The following is a 23,750-nucleotide window of genomic DNA, read 5'->3' as shown; positions in this document are numbered from 1 at the left end:
TCTTCCTGACCCAGGGATCGAATCTGCAACTCCTGTGTCTCCTGCTTTGGCAGGTGGATTCTTTACCACTAAGCCACCTGGGAAGACCATTTTATACACAGAAGTGTATATATGTCAATCCCAATCTCCCAGTTTATCTTACCCCTACTTCCCTCCTTAATATCCATACATTTATTTTCTATATCCTGTGTCTCTGTTCCTGCTTTGCAAAAATATCATTTTTCTAGATTCCACATGTAAGTGATTTGCTTTTCTCTCTCTGACTTACTTCACTCTGTATGACTGTCTCTAGGTCTAGACACATCTCTGCAAGTTGCACAATTTCATTCCTTTTTATGGTTTAGTAATATTCCACTGTATATTCTACCGTACCACATCTTATTTATTCCTGTGTTGATGGACATGGGCGTTCCTTTCACATCCTGGCTATTGTAAATAGTGCTGCAATGAACACTGGGATACAAGTACCTTTCTGAATTATGGTTTTTCTCTGAGTTTATGCCCAGGAATGGGATTGCTGGGTCATATGATTGTTCTATTTTTTGTATTTTAATGAATCTTCATACTGTTCTCCATAGTGGTTGGATCAATTTATATTTCCATGGACAGTATAAAAGGGTTCCCTTTTCTCCACACCTCTCCAACATTTATTGTTTGTATATTTTTTTGATGATGGGCATTCTGACCAGGGTGAGGTGATACTTCAGTGTAGTTTCGATTTGCAATTTTCTAATAATTAGTAATGCTGAACATTTTTTCATGTGTTTTGTTGGCCATCTGTATGTCTTTTTTGGAGAAAAGTCTATTTAGTTCTTCCACCCATTTTTTTATTTTTATTTTTTTATATTGAGCTGTTTGTATATTTTGGAGATTAACCCCTTGTTAGTTGCTTCACTTGCAAATGTTTTCTCCCATTCTTGTCTTTCATCTTGTTTGTAGTTTCCTTTGTTCTGCTTTGAGTTTATTCTTGTGTATGGTGTTAGGAGAATGTTCTGATTGCATTCTTTTAGAATCTAGATGTAGCTATCTAGTTTTCCTAGCACCACTTAGTGAAGAGACTGTCTTTTCTCCATTGTATATTCTTGCATTCTTTGGCATAGATTAGGTGGCCATAGGTGCATGGGTTTATCTCTGGGCTTTCTCTTGTTATCTTGCTCCATCGATCTATATTTCTGTTTTTGTGCCAGTATCATACTATCTTGATAACTGTAGCTTTGTAGTATAGTCTGAAGTCACGGAGCCTGATTCCTCCCACTCTGTTTTTCTGTCTCAAGATTGCTTTGGTTACCCAGAGAATTTTGCATTTCCATGAAAATTATAAGATTTTTTTGTCTTAATTCTGTGAAAAGTGCCATTGGTAATTTGACAGGGATTGCACTGAATCTGTGTATTTTGGGGGGTAGCACAGTCAGTTTTTTCACAATATTGGATCTTCCAGTCCAAGAATATGATATGTCTTTCCATCTGTTTGTGTCATCTTTGGTTTCTTTCATCAGTATCTTATAGTTTTCTGCATACAGGTCTTTTGTCTCCCTAGGTAGATTTATTCCTAGGCATTTCATTTTTTGTTGTTGCAATGGTAAATGAGATTGTTTCCTTAATTTCTTTCTGATCTTTTGTATGAAAAAGATTTCTATGTATTAACTTTGAATCCTGCAACTTTACCAAATTCATTGGTTAGCTCTAAAAGTAGAACCTGGACTATTCTTATATCATGGAGAAGGAAATGGCAACCCATTCCAGTATTCTTGCCTGGAGAGTCCCATGGACAGACGAGCCTGGTGGGCTATGGTCCACGGAGTCACAGAGTCGGACACGACTGGAGCACACAACACATTCTTAAATCAAGTTCTTTAATGAATAACCTTGGACGCATAGAAAATGTCTAAGTGAGTGAAATATTAAACTGAAATGTGGTCACCCAACATATATATATATATACACGTATATATACGTGTGTGTGTGTATATATATATATATATATATATATATATGTTTTTGTTTCTTATAGTGGCTAAGTGTGTTGGCCATGATAGTGATTATATTTATTTTTCTAATTCATAAAGGTGAAAATGGATGTAGGGGATTGTAGAGGGTTTTATGTGTGTATTTATGAGTTTTGTTAATTTGATGTGTATGAGATTCTTTGACACTCCTTTCCAGTTTTCTCTGTGAAACAGAAGTCAGTTAATTTGACTGAGAGTCATGAACCACATAGGTAGTCAAAGACTGCTAAAGCAATAGTAGCAGAAAATTACAACTGAATGTAAGATAGTGATATGTGTTTTTGTTTTCAAGAAAAGGAGACTAGTCTTGTCTTTGAAACTCTGGTTTTTCCTTAATACAAAAAAGGATTGTGTAAGAAAATTTTTGAATATAGAAAAGTACATACATTGGCAGGAAAAAACTGTATTTGTCTCAAATTAGAAATTATGAAATGGATTCAAATTTTGACAAAGTTCACTGAGTCTTGATAGATTTATTTATAAGAAAATTTAAAAAGTAGGGCAGGGACTTCATGAATCCTTTACTGCTAAACATAATATTATTGTAAATAATAGAATTCTAATAATAGAATTCTAATGTAAATATAGAATTTTATTTTCTATATATTAAAAGTTCAAGTTTATCTCAAACTCTTTAGTCTTCTCTTTACAAGGGGTAGTAAGTAGCTACTCTTTTACATTCTGTGTGATATGTCTGCATTTTGGAAATCCCACATCCTAACAGAAGAGTTTTCTGAAGACTTTGTCAAGGACTTTATTATTAGGCAACAAAAACATAATATTCCTCACTTCTGAAAAAGCTAGGATTCCTTTCAATTGTGTTGCTTTCTTATTTAGAATATTGTATTGTATTGTCAGTTTGCTTAACAGTCAGCCAACTTACTGTTTCTCAGGCACATCTGATCCTGTCTTAATAAATTATCTAATGTCCTCTGATAACTCTCTTGATTTTGCTTTCCCACAATATCTTATATTCAGAAAAATAAAATTTTCAGGATTTTCATTACAAATAAAACTTCTTTGAAATTCTCCATAAGATCCCTGGAAATTCATGACGATTTATTCTTTTGCTTTATAAAAAGAGGTGATGCCCCCAAATTGTTTTCTTGACATGTTCTGTATTTCTAGATTAGCTCAACTATACTGTAAGAACCAATCGAAAGAGTGGTCAGGTTAAAGGGTAAATTTTTATATAGACAAAATATTATTCACATATATGTTTCGGAGACTGTATGCATTATAAAATGAATTGGAAGGTCCTGGAGATTTATCAGTGCTGTCATTGTCTATAATATGTTCTTACTCCCAGGAAAAACACTGATCAAATTCTTACAAAAAATTACGTACTACATTTAGTAAAGAATTTTACTGTCTTCAGCTTTGACATTGTTAGTTACCACGATATATTAACCATAATCATTTAGTCTCATTGACAGATGACTCCTATTATCTTCTGATGCTTGTCAAAAGGCTCACAGGTTAAAATTTTAATATTCAACAAAGGACAATCTCAGAATCTCATGGGAAAGAATACACTTTGTACTCTTAATTGATGATAGTTCAATGAATAGGCTCATGAGTAACAACTTTCGAGCACAAAGATGACATTGCTTGCACAACTGTCAGATATATTTGGGAATGAGTTGAGATTTTCAAGACTCTTTTCTTTTTTCAGAGTGAGATGACTTCATGAAAGCAGACTGATGACCCAAGATACAGCAGAACAAGAAATATGTACATAAAGCTAAATGAATTGATACAGGAAGTTTAACTAGAGTTATTTGGTTTGGAATACTGTCAGCATTTATTTGTTAACTGTCTATTTTCTGATGCTTTTGTGAAGAAGTACTTTACTTGGCATTAACAATTTATGTCTAGCTCTCTAACTCTCAACATCAAATGTAACTTTCAACATCAAATGAAACATTTAAAAAAATGGCTGCTAGCTTTCAGTGCCTCCTTCAGAATTTAGAACCAAATATCTTTACTGAGTCTCCAAAGTTACTTGCATAGGTCAAAAAGCAGCTGTCTTCCTTTCAGTTCAGTTCAGTCGCTCAGTCCTGTCCGACTCTTTGCAACCCCATGGAGTGCAGCACACCAGGCCTCCCTGTCCATCACCAACTCCCAGAGTTTACTCAAACTCATGTCAACTGAGTCAGTGATGCCATCGAACCATCTCATCCTCTGTCATCCCCTTCTTTTGCCACCTTCAATCTTTACCAGCATCAGGGTCTTTTCCAATGAGTCAGCTCTTCACATCAGATGGCCAAAGTATTGGAGTTTCAGCTTCAGCATCAGTCCTTCCAATGAATATTCAGGACTGATTTCCTTTAGAATGGACTGGATGGATCTCCTTGCAGTCCAAGGGACTCTCAAGAGTCTTCTCCAACACCACAGTTCAAAAGCATCAATTCTTCAGCACTCAGCTTTCTTTATAGTCCAGCTCTTACATCCATACATGATTACCGGAAAAACCATAGCCTTAACTAGATGGATCTTTGTTGGCAAAATAATGTCTCTGCTTTTTAATATGCTATCTAGGTTGGTCATAACTTTTCTTCCAAGGAGTAAGCATCTTTTAATTTCACAGCTGCAATCACCATCTGCAGTAATTTTGGAGCCTAAAAAAATAAAGTCTGACACTGTTTCCACTGTTTCCCTATCGATTTCCCATGAAGTGATGGGACCAGATGCCATGATCTTAGTTTTCTGAATGTCGAGCTTTAAGCCAACTTTTTCATTCTCCTCTTTCACTTTCATCAAGAGGCTCTTTAGTTCTTCTTCACTTTCTGCCATAATGGTGATGTCATCTGCATAGCTGAGGTTATTGATATTTCTACCAGCAATCTTGATTCCAGCTTGTGCTTCTTCCAGCATTTCTCATGATGTACTCTGCATATAAGTTAAACCATTAGGGTGACAATATACAGCCTTGACGTACTCCTTTTCCTATTTGAAACCAGTCTGTTGTTCCATGTCCAGTTCTAACTGTTGCTTCTTGACCTGCATACAGATTTCTCAAGAGGCAGTCAGGTGGTCTGGTATTCCCATTTCTTGAAGAATTTTCCACAGTTTATTGTGATCCACACAGTCAAAGGCTTTGGCATAGTCAATAAAGCAGAAATAGATGTTTTTCTGGAACTCTCTTGCTTTTTCAATGATCCAGTGGATGTTGGCAATTTGATCTCTGGTTCCTCTTCCTTTCACCAGGTATCAAATTCTTATTAAAAGATTATGTCTTGCACCCCAACACTGAAGATTTTGACATCATCATACAAAGTCATACCTGGGAGTCATATTTGAAAATAAATTACAATCAGATATGGAAATCTCATCATTAACAAGCAAGTGTTGTATTTTATATGTGTATGCAATGCCTACAACCCCACCTAAAAAAACTAGGCTGGTACCTATTTTATGGTTAAAGCCCCAGAAGTCAGAAGCAACAGACTTACTGCTGGCCAGGAACCTCAGCATACTTGGAACATAAAGTAGAAAAGAGTTCACCAGAATCTATAAGCCATGAGTGAAATAGGTTTTCTTGGGCTTGGGTGGATAGGTTTTCTTGGGCTTGGTTTCCTAATCTTAGGATAGAAGAAAATAATGGATCCTTTTAAATTATTTGAATCTTACATTTCTTAATGAAAAAACTCAGCAGAATGTAATTCTTTGGCTCTACGGTTGCTCAGCACTGAACACTCAAGTAGGCATACACGGACAGTTAATACCTTTGGCTGAATTATGTAAACAACCACTCCAAAGCATAATGAATCCAGCCTTTCGTGTGTGCGATCAAAAATAGATCTCTAAAGGTTATTTATGATCAAAAGAACAGACTGTTAAGCAGAAATTATTAAAAATTTCTAAACAAGGCAAAAGGTGGGTGATAGGACCTCTCATTATTATACTGGAGTATTATTTAACAGACTAAACCAAAGATTATTTAATTATCTAAAGGACTGTATCTATGTTTGACTGGGCTATTTTCCATTAATTAAACACTCAGTCTCCATGACACATATGCTAGCCAGTAGAGAACAAATTTAAGAAAACTTCTGGCAAATTTACCAGTGACAGGGAACTTTGAAGGAAGAACGAATCTTTTATTAAGCATCACCTAAGTGTCAAAAACTATACATTACTCGTTTAGTCATAAAAACAACCTTGAGTGATAGGTCTTATTATCCTCTTTTTACAAGGAAGAAAGTTGAAGTTCAACAGGTAAAACAATTTGCCACAGTGTTTAGCTAGTAAGTGGTGGATCCAGGTGTCAAACCCCGAATGTTCTTTCAAAGCCTACGCTTTCTTTCCTTTTTTTTTTTCTACATTATTCTACTCCCATAGTAAAAACTTTCCACTAACAACCACAAGGTTATACCTGCCACTTCTGCAAACCAAAAATGATATCTAAATGTCACCTCAAAAAATATGCTAGTTAGAAAAGCAGAATTTCATGATGGGAAATGTAAGTTTATATTCTGTGTGCACAGAGTAAAAGACCTATGAGTCATCTCCTGCAACCCACTAAGTATTTAGTTGAAGACTGCTCTTTATCATCTAGCTAGATGGCAATTAGAAGCCTGTGAGACAAAGTATCCCTTAGGAAAAACTGGCTAAAGAATAAATCATTTAAAGTGCTTTACAGACATTACCTAATACATTTTCACACAACTCTGTGAGCTCCACAGCATTATACATGAAGCGATCCTAATTTGTTTATGGACACTCAAAGGTGAGAGTGTGTAAAGTGGAAGGCCAGAACACTGCTAACAACATTAGACTTACCTGAGGCCTTGGGCAGTTTTGTCTGTTTCAGCTGAGACACCACTAAGTCAATTAACCTCTACTGTTTTCCTTAACCTGTTTAATGAAAATGTCAGTACCACTTGGGCCAGAAGGCTGTGTGAAACCAGGCAGGTCATTTAGAATTTTTTTCTTCTCTTTAAGTTGCCGGACTCTGATCTGATCAATGGTTAACATCCTGCTCCTTAGAAACAAAGGGGAGATACTCATATTTGCCTTCCCTAAGGGATTTTTTCAAAGCAGCGAACTGTGAATTTCCAGCTAATTTAATACAACTACTCTACAGAAAGGAGAATTTGTCTCAGCCACTGAGTAAGACTCAGGGCAAAATTATTGTTATACTATCATCCTTGTCTCCCTTTATTTGTTAACTGTTGATAGGAAACATTGATTTCACCTAAGAAAAACCTGTGTAATTTGGGAATAAAGTGGATGATACATGTTTCTGTCCTGGAGAAAGGATACTGAAGATGGCAGAGGCGTAGGGCAGAATTTCACATGTGAAAATTTAATATGTATTGGATTGTCTGGGCTTTGATGTAAGTAAGAAGAAACTGGAGAACTGTTCTGACAATCTTTCCCACGTAGGTAAGTGATCCCTGAAGCCACCAGTTGCTCAAGCAGAAACAGAAATCACCCCTGATTCTCTTCCTCCCTTATCTTCCCACAGGCAATCCATGGCATGTTCTGTCAGGTTTTACTGCTAAAACCTCTCTGATCTGTCCACATTTCCCCCCTATCTCTTCTGCTTTCACCTTTGTGCAAACAGCGAAGTGAATGATTCTATCAAGGCAGGGAATGAAGAGCTTTCTCAATAGTGCAGATAACTGTGGAAAACACCGCAACTGGTAGCAGAAGAAAAGTTCAAAGAGCCTCTGAAACAGTCTGAGAACCAGAATATAATGGGGATAAACAGAGAATTTAGACAGAAAGGACCTGAGACTTTAAAGTTGACTTCGAGCTGTTTCCCCATCAGGATATGTTTCTTATACATGATAGTGAAGACTACAGTATTGTGTATAAACTTTTACTTTATACAATTTCCAAATGATTACTGAGATCTGTATAATTTTTAAGGTGAGATCTTCCAGATTAAAAAAAAAAAAACTAAAAGCATGTAATAAAATAATGGTGTAATACTTCATAATTTCTTACTATTTTGTATTAGTTTTTTTGACATTTAAATACACACAAATCAGATATTTGGCTTTTGTTTTGTTTGGGGTACACTCAGTCAAAAAATCAAAAGGCCAATATTGAAATTCATTGTGATAAAAGCAAGTTTCTCAGTCTTGCATAGGAAATTGTTCATTTGTTCAAACAAGCCAAATTCACTTTGGAAAATACATCTGTATCCTATAGTCTTAAAAATTCTAAGAAAGGTGTCTCAATTTTTTCCAATGTTCTTCATTAAAATGATCTTTGATCTGAACTTAAGAAATATTAATATTTATTAAGTTCAAGGCATATTCATGTATTAAAAGATAATTTTTAGAAGAGAATATAGCATGACTTTCATAACATAAAATTAACATGTGTCAAAGCTTTAATTTAATTCACTAATTAATGAATGAACCAGAAAGACATTACAATTGGTTCAAAAGAGAATTCAAAGAATCTCATATATCTGGGCATTAGGAATGGTGAAATAAATTTGCTTAACAAATGTAAAACTTCAAAACTGCTCAATATCCACACAGCAATAATCAACTGAATCCCAATGAGATACAATTTGCATTTCTATGGACAAGAATCATTTGCATTACTATAAGTATTATATAACTTACAGCAATGCAAAATAATTCAAAGACAATAAAAGACTCAGAAACCGGACAGAAGCAGATAAGCTGGACAATGCCCAATTTCCCATTGAAGACAACCCTAATATCTGGGTCTATTTCTAAGTCTTTCACAAGTTTTCCCTACAAATAAAACAAAACGTACTAATTCCCTGTGCCCCACTGCACAAAATCTGGAGGGGAAAGGAATGAAGAAGAGGGAGATAGACACATTAACTGAGCAGATTACAAGGCACAGTGGGATATAGCCCAAAAGAACTGGTGGTTTCCCAATAAACACAACATGCACAAGGAAAGGAGACATAATACCTACTCTGATTGGGTGCTGTCTGTTGCTGCATGCACACTGAAGCATACCCAGAAACAAAAGTACCATGACAAACCCCGTGCGGGGAAAGAGCCATATTCCCACAAGGAGCCTTGGCCAAGAGGCACAGTGTTGCAGGTCTTTACAGGAGAAAGTTCTTCTGATTGTGCTAATCATTTCACAAAGGATGGTTATATCAAATCATTACTTTGTACCCTCTAAACAATTTTATTTGTCAATTATACCTTACTAAGGCTGAAGGCGGGCGTGGGGGGGTGGGAAGGGGGGAAGAAGAAAGGTTTTAAATAAGTAGCATATGAGGTACAGGAGAAAAAGTATTCAAGCTAAGTGAATGATATTAATAGTAAGAAAAAAGCAACAGATACATAATGTTTTTTGGCTTGTACTTTGGTATGGCTGGATAATATGAGAGCTAAAGAAAGTAGTGTAGGTAAAGTAATAGGAGTAGAAGTCAGTTTTCAAGTATTTAAAGAACGAATAAACAGTTGAGAAAAGATCAGGCCAGAAGTTTGACAGTTAAGGGAGAAGAGATTGTGTGGTGAATTAAGGAAGATGCTTTAAATAGGAAGTAATTGAGATTACACGCTGGGTAAACAGCGAAGAGGGAGCAGTTTATAGGTAAAATTAAAGAAGGGAAACTTATGATACCAAGATTCTCAAATGAAATTTTACTGATACAATCAAGGACAAAGAAGAAAGAAGAGAAAAAAAATTGGGAAAAGAAGAGAAAGAATTTCTCAAGTCAGAATGGAAGTATAGTTAATTACACCGTATTGCATATTTGCAAGTTGCTAAAAGAGTAGATCTTAAAAGTTCTAATCATAAGAAAAAAATCCTGTAACCATGTCCGTATGTTGTTGTTGTTTAGTTACTCAGTCACGTCCAACTCTTCTGCGACCCCATGAACTGCAGCCTGCCAGGCTCTTCTGCTGGGATTTTCTGGGCAAGAATACTGAAGTGGGTTGCCATTTCCTTCTCCAGAGAACCTTCCCAACCCAGGTATAGAACTCACATCTCCACGTCTCTTATATTGCAGGCAGATTCTTTATGTATGTATGCATGGTGACAAATGTTAACCAGTTATGATTTTGCACTATATACAAATATCAAATCACATTGTATGCTAGAAACTAATACAATGCCAAATGTCAATTATACCCAAATTTTAAAATCCCAACAAAATGGACACAGTAGAGCAGGAACAGTTTATATCAAAATATTCTCACCTCAGAACTGTGCTTCTCCTATGGTGCTGGTCCTTTTCGAACCTGTTTCCTCTCTTCTTTATCCTCATGACCTCCTGTGCTACAATAGGAAATAGATATTTGGTTAAAAAGGAAAAAAAAAAAAAAATAGAAGGGCAGGAGTAAAGTGTGGTCAGTATTTTTCATTTTGTCTCCTATTAGATCGTTTCTTTTTTTTATATATATAATATTAGCATTGAGATAATCTGCTGAGCATTAGTTAACATTCTGGCAAATAAACGTGGAGCCACTAACTAGTTTTTAGCATTTTATATTTAAGAAATTTCAGTCTGGTTAGAGGAATGGCAGGAAGCTGTAAGATTGAATTTTTGAGCCAGACATGAGGGAGAAAAGTTTAAAGGATAAAAAGTTCCAGCAAGATATCATGCCTTAAGCAAGGCAACAACAAGGGAATGGAGAGGAGGCAACATATTTGAGTTATTTAGAAGAGAGAATGGGAGTAGAGCAAGTGAAGACTGAAAAGTCAACACTATTCTTCCTAGAGCTTGTCAGAGAAGGAACTAGATGGAGAGTTAAACACAAAGAAACACAGTCCACGGATGGGCTTCACTAACAAAATAAAGTTATTAGCAGAAGGGAAATGTCCAGGAGAGATGAAGAGTTTAAAGAAGACACAGAAAGAGAATGACTGACATAGGGATAACTGATGGGGTCATCAACACTCCCAAGAAAGGGGGACAGGAAGAGATTCAGAGCAGAGAAGGATTAGCTTTAAACTGGAGGGAAAGCTATTCAAATGACCCCACACTTATGGCAGAAAGTAAAGAACTAAAGAGCCTCTTGATGAAAGTGAGAGTGGAAAAGTTGGCTTAAAGCTCAACATTCAGAAAACTAAGATCATGGCATCTGGTCCCATCACTTCATAGCAAATAGATGGGGAAACAATGGAAACTTTGTGAGAGACTTTATTTTTGGGGGACTCCAAAATCACTGCAGATGGTGATTGCAGCCATGAAATTAAAAGACGCTTGCTCCTTGAAAGGAAAGTTATGAGCAACCTACACAGCGTATTAAAAAGCAGAGACGTTACTTTGCCGACAAAGTCCCGTCTAGTCAAAGCTATGGTTTTTCAGAGTCATGTATGGATGTGAGAGCTGGACTGTAAAGAAAGTGAAAGTGAAGTCGCTCAGTCATGTCCGACTCTTTGCAACCCCGTGGACTGCAGCCCACCAGGCTCTTCATGCCATTTCCTTCTCCAGGGCATCTTCCTGACCCAGGGATCAAACCCAGGTCTCCTGCATTGCAGGCAGACACTTTAACCTCTGAACCACCAGGGAAGCCTACTATAAAGAAAGCTGAGCGCCAAAGAATAGATGCTTTTGAACTGGGGTGTGGAGAAGACTCTTGAGAGTCCCTTGGACTGCAAGGAGATCCAACCAGTCCATCCTAAAGGAAATCATTCCTTAATATTCATTGGAAGGACTGATGTTAAAGCTGAAACTCCAATACTTAGGCCACCTGATGCGAAGAACTGACTCATTAGAAAAGACCCTGATGCTGGGAAAGATTGAATGTGGGAGAAGGGGATGACAGAGGATGAGATGGTTGGATGGCATCACTGACTCGATGGACAGGAGTTTGAGTAAGCTCCGGGAGTTGGTGATGGACAGGGAGGCCTGGCGTGCTGCAGTCCATGGGGTCACAAAGAGTTGGACACAACTGAGTGGCTTAACTGAACTGGAGGGAAGGAAGGGGGGGCACAAGCTATTCACAACATTTCAGAAAGCCTTCTGGAAATTGCAATTAAATAAAATGTCAAGTTTCTTTACTTTTGGCAGGCATTAAATCAACCCTGCAGGCTAACTCTGGTTATCACGTGTTGATCAGAAATTCTAATTTGCTGTTGATGACATCATAGAAATTTCCAAGATGTGATTTGGTAGACTGTATACTGTTAGCAGAGTTATTTATCTGTTTTTTTTGTTTGTTTTTTTGTGTTTTTTTTTTGCAATATCTGATTTAATTCTCCCAGCATGTGATCAACCTTGGATCAGAAGAACGACAGCCAAAATTAAGCAACCATTTCCAGGGAACAGTGCCTAGTGTTTGTACACTTATTTAGCTTTGCTGCTTATTAGCATTACATCCATGACAGTGATGTATGTGATTTCATTTAAGTGTCAAAAATCTTTCAAGATATGGGGTCCATAGATAAAAATATAATAAAAAGACTCCTTGGATGAAAAGAATTGGGATGACAAGATCTCTACAGTCCCATCATATCGAACATTCTATCACTTTAAGAGGGACCTATAAGTACAAGTTCAGGAATGGCTAAACGGGAAAGTTGCAAAGAAAGCCTGAAAACACCCTAACTAATCAGGAACTCACTCCAGCAGAAAAGGAAGCAAATGTAAATAACCATTCCCACATGGAAGGCAGCACAGGGGAACCCAGAAAACTAACGGAATAAATAAAATGGAGGACTAAGGAGGGTTTAACAAAGGCAAAAGAGTGCTCCCTTTTTTGATAACCACATTAACCAACTTCAGGAGCATGAATGATGGTCCCGAGAACACATTTTGACGTCTGGCCCAACCACCTAGCCAACGCTCGAGTAAACACAAAAAAAGTGGAGTTCTTTTCTCACTAACACCTACATCAAGCGAGGCTCGTTTTGTACCTTCTACTCTGTTCATTCCAGAAGGGAGCGAATTCCAGTGTTCTTGCCTGGTGAATCCCATGGACAGAGGAAGCTGGTGGGCTGTAAGTTCATGGGGTCTCAACGAGTCGGACTTGACTGAAGCGACTGAGCAAGGAAGCACTCTGTACTTTTGATATACTTTCGCTCACTGGAACTGGGTAAACCCAGGGCTTCCCCACCCCGCCCCCAAGTTTTCAAGAGAAATGGGCTTCCGAGCAGTGAGTTAAGAGTTAAGACTGGTCATCATACAGGTGGGTTGGTGCTAAGGCTGTCCGCAGTGTCTTCACCTGGCTTGCATCAGGGGGGCATCCAGACTGACCAGAGAGCCTGACGATAAGCCCCGGTGACTTTAGGGTGGCCTTCGCACCCTGCTAGGCAGGTTTAGGGAGTAGAAAGCTCGTTAAAGGGTGTGTTGCGGAAGGAAGGAGGGGAACGGTGTGTGCTTTTCTTCCGGAACTGTACTTCTATTGCCCCAACCTGGGCTCAGGTTGCAGCCAGTAAGCTAATTAAAAGCCCAGGAGTCGCGTTCGGGCCAAGGTTGGAAGCCTGGTCCCCTCTCCTCATATCCCCATGTCTCTGCCGCCACCGCCGCCGCCTGCCGCAGGTGACCCGGTCACCCCTGAGGACAGTCTGGGGTCCGTGACCCTGGAGGACTGGGCAACCGGACCCCCCTTGCAAGCGCAGCCTCTCTTAAGACAGGAGGCTAAAGGGAAGGAGGAGGAAGGGGAGGAGACAGGCGTCCAGGGCGCCTGGGGGAAAGGCACGGCGGAACAGCGGCGGCGGGGCTGGGGGGAGGCCGCCGAGGCGGCCGCGGCCGAGGAAGGGCAGGTGGACGCCGGGGGCGCCGCGGGGTCAGCCTCCCCGGCGGGAGCCGCGGGTGGCGGCCGCGAGGGCTGGCGGCGGCTCCTCGCCTGGCTGCGGCGGCGGCAGCCCCAGTGCTGCCCCTGTGCGGCGCCCCTTCCCCGCTCCGCCGCGCACTGTTGTCATGGAGGAACCAAGATGGCGGCTCTGGCCTACAACCTGGGCAAGCGGGAGATCAACCACTACTTCAGCGTGAGGAGCGCCAAGGTATTGGCGCTGGTGGCCGTACTGCTGCTCGCGGTGTGCCACCTCGCCTCCCGCCGCTACCGAGGTGAGCGGGCCCTCCCCCTGCCCGGGCCGGCCGGGGCGGGAGGAGGCGACGCGGAGGCTGGAGGCCGCCCCCCTTGCCCGACACACGCCCACGCTCACGCGGCCGCCCGCCGGCGCGCCCAGCGGGCGGGGCAGGCGGTACCCCCACGTGCCCCCAGGTGGCCCGGGCGGCGGGCCAGGCGCCCCCGACTGACCGAGTGGACCCCAGTTCAGGCGGCCAAGGGTCGAGGGCCCGTGGTCCTGGGCACCGCCCCCCCACCCCGAGCCGCCACTGCTGGAGTCGGGGGCGCCCGCCCGGCCGGGCCCAGCGGGTAGCGGGGGTCCCGGCTTCTCCGCGGGCTGGCCCGGGGGAGACGGGGCAGGCCCGGGGCTCGCGTGCAGGAGGCGAGCAGGCGGCCCTCGGCGGGCCAGCCCAGGGCGCCTGAAGGCCAAGGCCGCCCGGCACAGGGGCACCTCGTCTCCAAGTGGGGTCGCCCAATTCTGCGCCTTAGGTGCCCGGCTTTTTAGCCTTTGTTTTATCCCGTTTCTGCCCCTGGAACAGCGGGGCCAAGCTGTTGGACAGCGGCAGGGGCCGCCCCATTTTCTCTTGCGGCCGAGTTGACAGCTGGCAGAAGATGCTCTTGGCCAAATGGAGGAGGTGTCACCCAGGCTTTGTGATTCAGAAACGTTTAAAGGGGTCTGGTTGCACACTTTTTACAAAGTGAAGCTGCTGCCAATATTAGAAAAGAACTTATGGGTTGACAGGAGTTGAGGTGGGCAATGAAAACAAGTTGGAAGCAGTCTGAGAGGAGGCCTTTGCTGTGGGTTTTGAAATTGGTGCAAAGAGCAAGGAAATATGACCTCATTATTTCAGAACGTGTTATTTTTCAGTAATCAAGGGATATTTACTTGTCCTTCTTGATTGATTTTTTTTTCCCCTTGATTTTCTCTGTAAGAATGTCACTAGGATAGAGTCTGACAGGCTGAGGGAAATTAACAAAGATAGGATCTCTTGTTTGTGGTTCTTGTAGTTTTGAAGCCATTATCGGGACAGCTCTTGGTGATTGTGACATAACTGGTCAAGAGGTAATGTGTAATAGGTGCACATTTAAGGTGTTTACCTTTTAGCGTCACACATACTTTGGCAAAATATCCAGTAAAGGGGGCACTGGAATCTGAACTCGCTTCTCATTTTAGGAAATCTTTAAAAGTAAAGGATGTTTTGATCAGTTGTGCCCCTTTGTTTTCTCCAATGCTTGAGAGTTAAAAATCTTATACTCTAGTGCTGTACTGGATGAATAGCCCTTTATATAAATACACGAAATCGATTGAAAAAGGTAAATCGCTTATACCCTCTTGGCCTTTCTCCTCCAGGTTCCCATAGATCCCATTCACGTGACCTGGCAAGACTTTGGTTCATTTGCTGTAAGAGAAGTCCAACACTTTCATATACAAAATAAAGCCAACGATTTGATGCATTCATTTATTGTCATTTTAAAGAAGATTTTCTGACCACTGACATTTTATGCTATTTTGTTATAAGATGATAGTAATCTAACTCAATTTTATGTGTGTGATAGTGGAGATAACTTTTATAACTGTGTTCTATGGTCCTCCTATAAGTTAAACATCTAGTCCCCCCCACCTCCCTTTTTTAATTGTGCTTTTGTCTTTTGATAATCATGGATCCTAATTGCTATATTTACATGATAAATTTCATCCTTTCAAGATCTGTCCTCCGCAGGGAAAATAGAATGTCAGATGGAACCTTGTGAGTCAGTGTAGCAATCTGGGATTGTTTATAAAGCCTCCTCCAGAAGCTCATCAGCAGCTTCTGTAGGTGCTTCCGTGTCTTGAGTGTGAAGCAGTACACCTGGTGTGTGTACATGCCCACGTGGAATGTCAGGAACTTGAGACGGGGTGTGTGGTGGGGGGCAGGTGATATGATCTTACCAGGAACTTTTTTTAGCCAGCCTCATGCTTTAGCAGTGTGAAACAGTCAGATGCAATGCTTTTCACACAAGGATAATCAAACACTTGAATCACAGCATCATAAATCTTTAGAATACAAAAGGACTTTATGTTACATATAGAGGTTTAGGCTGTGTATGAAAATCTCCAGTGCGTGAGTGTGGGTTTGCCTCAGGCCAGGAGAGGGAATGCAGTTGAAATACACAGATTCAGTATCTCTTGTTTTACAAACTAAAGAAAGTAAAAAATTGCACACTACAGAAAGCAAAGCTTGGCAAAACTACATGCTATCATTGAGCACCTATCATATGCCAGGTGCTGTTCTACTAAGGGTTTTAAATCTTAACTCATTTTGTCTTTACAACCAGCCTATGGGTAGATACAATTACTAGATTTCAAACTTCCCACTTCCTGCTTCCACCATTTTTAATATCTGTAATCAAGATGAGTTTTTAAAACTTTGATTGCATGTCAAAGTTTAATTGATAACATTTTTCCTACTGTTATATAAAATAATGGTGTATTTTATAATCAGTGGTCTTAGATTCAGAGAATTGCACTATTATTTACATTTTAAAGATGAGGCATGAGAGGTTAAGTTGCCTAAAGACACACAATTTATCTGACTGAGCTAGGATTTAAAACCCAGTTAGTCCTGTCTCATACTATTATGTTATATTCTGCCTTTCTGGAGCCTCTTAGACAGTAGTAAAGTATAAAAGGAGTGAGAAAGTGTTTTCCGTCAGAACATGGGTTATCATTTAGAAATACTAATTCAACCTCACAGTGCCAGCCAAGAATTGTCTTATTCATTTTCCAATAAATGGTGATTTTCTAGAAGTTACATGTCTAAAACTTCAAAATCTGACCTGTTTACTTGTTCCTTCAAATCCTGGTTCAGATGTCACCAGCGTAGAAGTAGAAATTAGGAATTCAGTGTTTCTACAGTAAATAGTATAGACTTACCATCTTGTATTATAATAATTTGTATCTGACTTTCCCACACAAACTTTGAGCTTCCAAGGGTGGTATTTTATTCATCCTTAAATCATCAGAGCTTAACACATAGTAGGAACTCTGTAACAATTATTGGATAAACAGATTTTTGAAGTCCTTATTTCCTTCTCTTTGCCTCCCTGCATTTGCTTCTTTTGGTTTTAATTGAATTTCATGTTCTAAGAGCATGTTCTGATCTTAACTTTAGAAAGTAGTGTTTTGTGTTTTTTTTCATTATTATTTCACATAAAAATGACGTTTTAAAATGTAGTTATTCTTTTAGTTACATTTTTTGTAAATTTTACCATTATGAAATCACAAGATATTAATATTATGATTACAGACTAAAGACACCATTTCTAGGATAAGAAGCCAGTATCAGTAGCCTTAAGAATAGTTCCAATCTGGTTAAATTTAGATTTTCTAATTGATAAAGTTAACTTGCTTCAAATGTCTTAGTTTTGTTGAATTCTAATTCCTTTCTGTCATAGGCATATTTAATGCAAATATGAAATAATACTGCATGGTTTGGAATATGAGTTCAAAGCTTCAGAAATTAAAACAAGAAGCAGTGTTAGGTCTCTCAGGCTTTCCCTTCTTTGGCTGCTAGAAAAATCCTGATCTACATGACACCGCTTGTAAAGAGGCACTCCTAGCTTATCTAAAGAAAATTGTAAATGGTGATTTTTCAACACAGACAAGTATAACTTGCTAAGCTTGGGGGAAAATAAAATATTCTGCAGATCACATTGTAAACTTTATGGTCTGGTATTTTCATGGTTGATAGTAAGAAACACAGCTTTGTCAAGATGATTCAGTCTAAAGGTGCAGTGTGCCAGAGGTATTCTATTCAATGAAAAATATAAGCCTCAGTTTATTTAGCAGGTCAGGTGTTTTCTTTAGTTGGTTTGTTTTTCAGGGTTTTTTTTAACTTGTTTACTTACTTTGTCTGCTCTTAGTATCTTTCTGTTATAAAAAAATCATGCATAAAAACCTGAGACTTTAGATTGACAAACCAGAATGCTTATGCTTAAGATAACAGAATGAAGGGAAAACAGCCATTCATCTAGATAATCTTTGTATTAGAGATAGCTGAAGTAGATAATTCTATCCCATTAGTTGCTTTTTTTTTTTTTTTTTTTTTCTTTTTTTAAATTCTGTTCCTAACTTGATTTATCTGAGCACTTGGTAACTTTCATCTCACTGGTTGTATTAAGGTAGCTGTCAAAATTATATGAAGCAATTGAAAATAATGACTGCATTATTTTGTTTTCTTTTGTTTGGGGTTCTTCTGGGTAAATTTTGAAAGGAAAATAATGTGCCAGCGTATGTTAACATGTAGCTGCTGCTGCTGCTAAGTCGCTTCAGTCGTGTCCGACTCTGTGCAACCCCATAGACGGCAGCCCACCGCATACATAATATAAATGTGTCACATTAATTGAACATTTAGATTTACATTTAGTGATTTGATTTTAAAACTGTTTCCTTCCCAGGAAAAGAACTAGTTTTAGAGTATAGAATTTTGTAGAGTTTTTTTTTTTTTAGGACTAATTTATTTCTAATTAGGTATTATAGTATTTACTAGCGCTACTATTTTTATTATTTTGCTGACAAATATGTAAAAGTCTGTGTCCTCCTAACCTTTTCAGTTATCTACTTAGCCATTCTTTTACTTTCCTAACAGTTCTTCATACTACATTCTCTCTACTAAAATAGCTGGTGTAGTTTCTGTGTTTTGAGTAGACCTTAACTGGCTTCCATGGTGGCTCAGACGGTAAAGAATCCACCTGCAATTCGGGAGACCTGGGTTTGATCCCTGAGTCAGGAAGATCCCCTAGAGAAGGGAATGGCTACCCACTCCAATATTCTGGCCTGGAAAAGTCCATGGACAGAGGAGCCTGGCAGACCTCAGTCCATGGGGTCCCGAAGAGTCGGACACGACTGAGCAATTTTCACTTTAACGATAAGATACAGAGACTGTTTCAGATACAATTTTTTAAAAAAATTTTAATTTGCATCATATAATATATTATGAAGAGTCACCATTAACTAGCATTTATTCAACTACCTTAATATGGTAGTTGAATATTTTTCCCAGAAAGACCAGCTAGTTTTTTTTTTTTTTTTTGAACCAGCTAGTTTTTAAAATGCAGTGTTCATAATGTCTTTTGGCTAGTGACAACTTTAAAATCTGTGTTGGTATGAGGTTTTTCTAATGTGGGGTCTTGAGATTAGAGCTTTTGTTTTCTACCAGCTGAACTACTGAAAAATAATGTCTGAGTAGTAATATTGAAGAGGGAAAGAAGAATTTGGCGTTTTAACACACATTTTCTGGTGGAGAAAATTGGTTCTTTTAAGACGCTGGTGTGGCACTTCCATCTCCACAAAATCACCTGTAGAGATGGTTAGGCAAACAGCATCATCTCGCACACTGAGATTGACCCAGCTTCTACTAAGAAACGGAAGTCAAGTAACAGCAACAACAAGAAGGGATGAAGAAAGGAAAACTTTACAGGATGCCAGTTGTTTAAAACTTCTTATATAACTTTTTAATAAAATAAATGTGTTACTAACTTGGTGCTTGGTTTAATGGATGTATTTGAAGAGGTAGAAGTGCTGTAAATATGGAATTTTCATCCTAATTTTAAACATTTACTGGATTTTTAATAGGATTTTACTATATGGCCATTATTAAAAAATGCAGCAGCAGTGCTGATTTTAGGAAATAATTGTGTGTTTCTATAGTCCTTTCTTTACTCCTCTGTGATTGTTTATGTAACTTAATTTTGTTTTTTAGAACTAGCATTAGTTTTTGATAATTGAAAAGAATTAAGAACTGATTATTTATAGTTTCCTTAGAGAGATGTTATTAAAAAATCTTTAAAATACAGAAAAAACTGCTTAGGCTACATCTGTAATTACAAAAATATAATACCTTTCCTTATCCAGTTTTCACCAACAGAACAGTGTACTATTTTCACTTTGCTCGATATTCTGTTTTAGAATTTATGATACTGTGGTATCAACATTTTCATTGTTTATGCTTAGTTGCCTTGTGTTTGTATCACCTTTTATCTGTGTGTTGTCCAGATAAATGGATGACTGGATGGAAAAAAGAGATGTGTTCTACTTAAAGTATCTTTGGCTCTTTCCTATCTCCACCATTTGGTTCTGTAGTATTCTTTTTTACCAGATTCTCCATCCTGACCTTAACTATTTGTAAAACAAATAGAGATTGCTATTGACTGTTAAAGAATTGGAGATCAAATTTAGAAGCACATTAACTGTAACCCTACAGTTAATGTACACATCTCATTTCTCCCTCGTCCTTTTGACATATTTGAGCTTTTCTAATGCCTCCAACCCCCCTTTTAACCACATACATTGGTCATGTGCATTAAGCTAATGTACAGTAAAATGGCCAAAAGAAGTAGGGTAACCATCTGTCCCAGTCTACACAGGAGTGGGGGGGTTGCTTATATGGGATTTTCTGTTTGAAACTTCTCCCAACCACAGTGGGAGGAGTTTGCTGTCATCCTGATGGTGGAGGCAAGAGACAATCGAGAGAAGTAGAGGATGGATATTAATAATAGCATTTATTACTGGTAATTGATCATGTGTATCTTCAGCCATCTTTTGACTAACAGTGTTTCAAGTCTTTGTGAGATTGTAGAAGTATGACATTTTATTATGCATTTTAAGAAGTTTTTAATAAGTCTTTCTCTGTTTGCACATTTACGGAGTAGGGATATAGCCCTCTTCCTTCCAGAGAAGTTGTGAAAATTAGGGCGTAGATTTATAAAATACTTCAACATGTACCAGGTTTCTGATGTACTAATGCACGAAGTACTGTAATAGTTGAATATAAAGTCATTTCCAAAGTCTTCTCTTTTATCCCTTAAACTTTTGTTTTCCAACTAGAAGTAGAAGTTATCAGATCAGAGATCAGTCGCTCAGTCGTGTCCGACTCTTTGCGACCCCATGAATTGCAGCACGCCAGGCCTCCCTGTCCATCACCAACTCCCGGAGTTCACTCAGACTCACGTCCATCGAGTCAGTGATGCCATCCAGCCATCTCATCCTCTGTCGTCCCCTTCTCCTCCTGCCCCCAATCCCTCCCAGCATCACAGTCTTTTCCAATGAGTCAACTCTTGGCATGAGGTGGCCAAAGTACTGGAGTTTCAGCTTTAGCATCATTCCTTCCAAAGAAATCCCAGGGCTGATCTCCTTCAGAATGGACTGGTTGGATCTCCTTGCAGTCCAAGGGACTCTCAAGAGTCTTCTCCAACACCACAGTTCAAAAGCATCAGTTCTTCGGCGCTCAGCCTTCTTCACAGTCCAACTCTCACATCCATACATGACCACAGGAAAAACCATAACCTTGACTAGATGAACCTTTGTTGGCAAAGTAATGTCTCTGCTTTTGAACATGCTATCTAGGTTGGTTATAAACAGATATAAAGGCTATTTTGAGGCAAGATGTCCCTGGAGGGGAAACTTGCAGTAGAAGGAACTGCCAAAGCATTAACGTAGCACTGGGGATGAAGAATACTCTAGGTGAATTATCTGTCCTAGTGTCTCTCATTGTCTTCAATATTAATATATTAATAGTTGCTGTGCTTCTCATGGATGAGTCGTATGTACCTAGAAGGTACAGTGAAGTGTGGAAAACTCTGTAGTCTCTCATCTCCAAAGGTAAAATGGGATAGACAACCAACGTATAAAAATATAACTATTGTTAGCAACATTATTGTGTTTAATTATTACAGGCAATGACTCATGTGAATACCTTCTCTCAAGTGGCAGATTTCTTGGAGAGAAAGTTTGGCAGCCTCACAGCTGTATGATGCATAAGTACAAAATCAGGTAAAGTTTCTTCATCTATTTATTTATTTTTTCTTCTTGTCTAAGATGGGTCTTAGTATCTGGTAGAGAAGTGTTAATAGAGCAAAGAAAGTGGCAGATGGTACTTCTCCGTGTGACGGTAGAGAAGTGCTGACAGGGCAGGAGTGGGGGTGAGTCCAAGGGAGTATTCTCTAAAGCATTAGGGAGAGCTTTGGACCAATCTGCCTTATCTCAGGTGAGAGACAACCAGGGGCCAAGGGCAATAGCCTGTGAATGAAGGACTTTTGCTTTGGGACTTGGATAGCTACCTCGTGCAGTTTTTCTGAGAGAGTGGGTATTAAGCACTTACTGTGGTTCGAGTACATATGAAACACTTAATCGAATTAATCAATCATACACAAACTGGTAGGTTAAACAAACCTGGCCACCTGTTTCTAAAATGACAACATAACTATATAATAATCCTTACTACTTCTTCACAAATCATGTGCTTTGAAGATGCCTGGGCTAATTTTCTGTATTCTAATTGATGTTTCCTTGTTGATTTCAGTGAAGCAAAGAACTGCCTCGTAGATAAACATATTGCATTTATTGGAGATTCCAGAATTCGTCAGTTATTTTATTCTTTTGTGAAAATAATTAATCCTCAATTCAAAGAAGAAGGAAATAAGGTAAAATCCTGTCTATTCGTTTCATTAGGGTGTTGTTTTAGAAGTTAGGCAACTGAATAGTTACAGGAGGAGTGTGCCCTTTCACATGAACAAAAGAAACTATAAAATTTTTAGTTTGGTTTTGGGGAAGATAACAGGGGATAATTTGCCATTACGGAGCCATAAGAAAAAGAAGTGGTGGGTAAAGTATTGGCAAACCTTTTATTGACTTAAACTTTTTGTTTTCAGAAATATTAAAATTCTTTCCATGGAAAAACTTAAAAAAAAATTTTTTTAGAAAGAATAAAGAAGAAATATCCCTTATCCTCCTTTTAATATTTTGCTATATTTCTTTTCAGTCTCTTTTTTAAAAGACAAAATTGTAATAGATTAGCATGTACAATTTGATATCTTCTTTGCCACCACTTATCATAATTTACCATATTATTATAAATCAATGTAAGTATCTTCATAATGGCAACATACTAGTGAGTGGATATAATGTGATCTTATATAATCGTCCCTTTTCTTAACTTTTTGTAGTTTTCTAATTTTTAATAAGGACATTTTTATTACATTTTTGTGTGAAAACTTTGCTTTTTAAATTATTTCCTTAGGATAGAATCTTTACAGTGCAAATATTAGGTTAAAGAATATAGTACTTTAAAAATTATTGATTATATTATTGAATTCTTTCAATCTATACTGTAATTAGCAATGTACATTGGAACCTAATTTTCTGTAACCTTTCTGGCACTGGACATTCATGCTATATAATTAAAATGACAGTGTGACAAATTTCTGCTCTTTTTAATTTCTAATTTTAAAAATGTATCTTTAAAAAAAAACTAACAAGGGTGAACATCTTTCTAAATGTTAATTTGTTCATTAGTTAATTTTTGTGAACTATTTCATCATATCTATTTGTTTAATACATTTTTAAGTGATCTGAAGTTCTCATTTCTGTCTTTAATTGCATATGGTTGAGAGTGGGGAATAATAAGAAAAAAGTAAAGTACAAGAAAGTTCAGAATTGTAGGGGTAAGTAGCTCGTTAATTTATGATAAAAATCTGCCTGTACACATCACCTTGTCCAGTGGTAGGAAACTGAAAAATTGGGGACTTCACAGCTAACTAACTAGTCTCATCATGATGATGGTAATGGATACTGAGTCCTTAGGAACTCTTCTAAGAAGAGTCCAGTAGCAATTTTGTCTACTAGGAAAAGCCAGTATAGATTTTAAAGCTGAATAATAGAAGATAACAAAGTCAACTTTTCATTTTATTTGATATCTATAAATGTATTTTGCATTTGTATTTATAAATACAAAAC

General features: G+C 38.5%; 1 protein-coding gene and 1 long non-coding RNA gene across 6 annotated transcripts in view; one reads left to right on the top strand and one right to left on the bottom strand.

Moving 5' to 3' along the window:
• Positions 1 to 5,143: 5,143 nt before the first annotated feature.
• LOC113891725 lies at positions 5,144 to 13,270 on the bottom strand. Its single transcript, XR_003510867.1, has 3 exons — positions 12,825 to 13,270; positions 10,163 to 10,241; positions 5,144 to 5,292 (listed from the first exon to the last, which is right to left on the bottom strand). It is a non-coding gene; the product is annotated as an uncharacterized LOC113891725 (long non-coding RNA).
• Positions 13,271 to 13,312: 42 nt separating this feature from the next.
• CASD1 (CAS1 domain containing 1) overlaps positions 13,313 to 23,750 on the top strand; it is a 54,098-nt gene continuing 43,660 nt past the window's right edge. For 2 of the 5 annotated variants that reach the window (XM_027540152.1, XM_027540150.1), the window contains exons 1-3: positions 13,313 to 13,977; positions 21,692 to 21,788; positions 22,318 to 22,438. In XM_027540152.1, coding sequence (XP_027395953.1) covers positions 13,416 to 13,977; positions 21,692 to 21,788; positions 22,318 to 22,438 — 780 coding nt within the window. In that variant the 5' untranslated portion in view covers positions 13,313 to 13,415. The remainder of the gene's footprint in view (positions 13,978 to 21,691; positions 21,789 to 22,317; positions 22,439 to 23,750) is intronic. The other 3 variants (XM_027540151.1, XM_027540148.1, XM_027540149.1) reach the window with 2 other exon arrangements.

Source organism: Bos indicus x Bos taurus, chromosome 4 (genome assembly GCF_003369695.1).
Source record: "Bos indicus x Bos taurus breed Angus x Brahman F1 hybrid chromosome 4, Bos_hybrid_MaternalHap_v2.0, whole genome shotgun sequence".
Classification (NCBI taxonomy): domain Eukaryota; kingdom Metazoa; phylum Chordata; class Mammalia; order Artiodactyla; family Bovidae; genus Bos; species Bos indicus x Bos taurus.
Note: the sequence above shows the minus strand (reverse complement) of the source record. Positions and strands in the feature narration are given on the sequence as shown.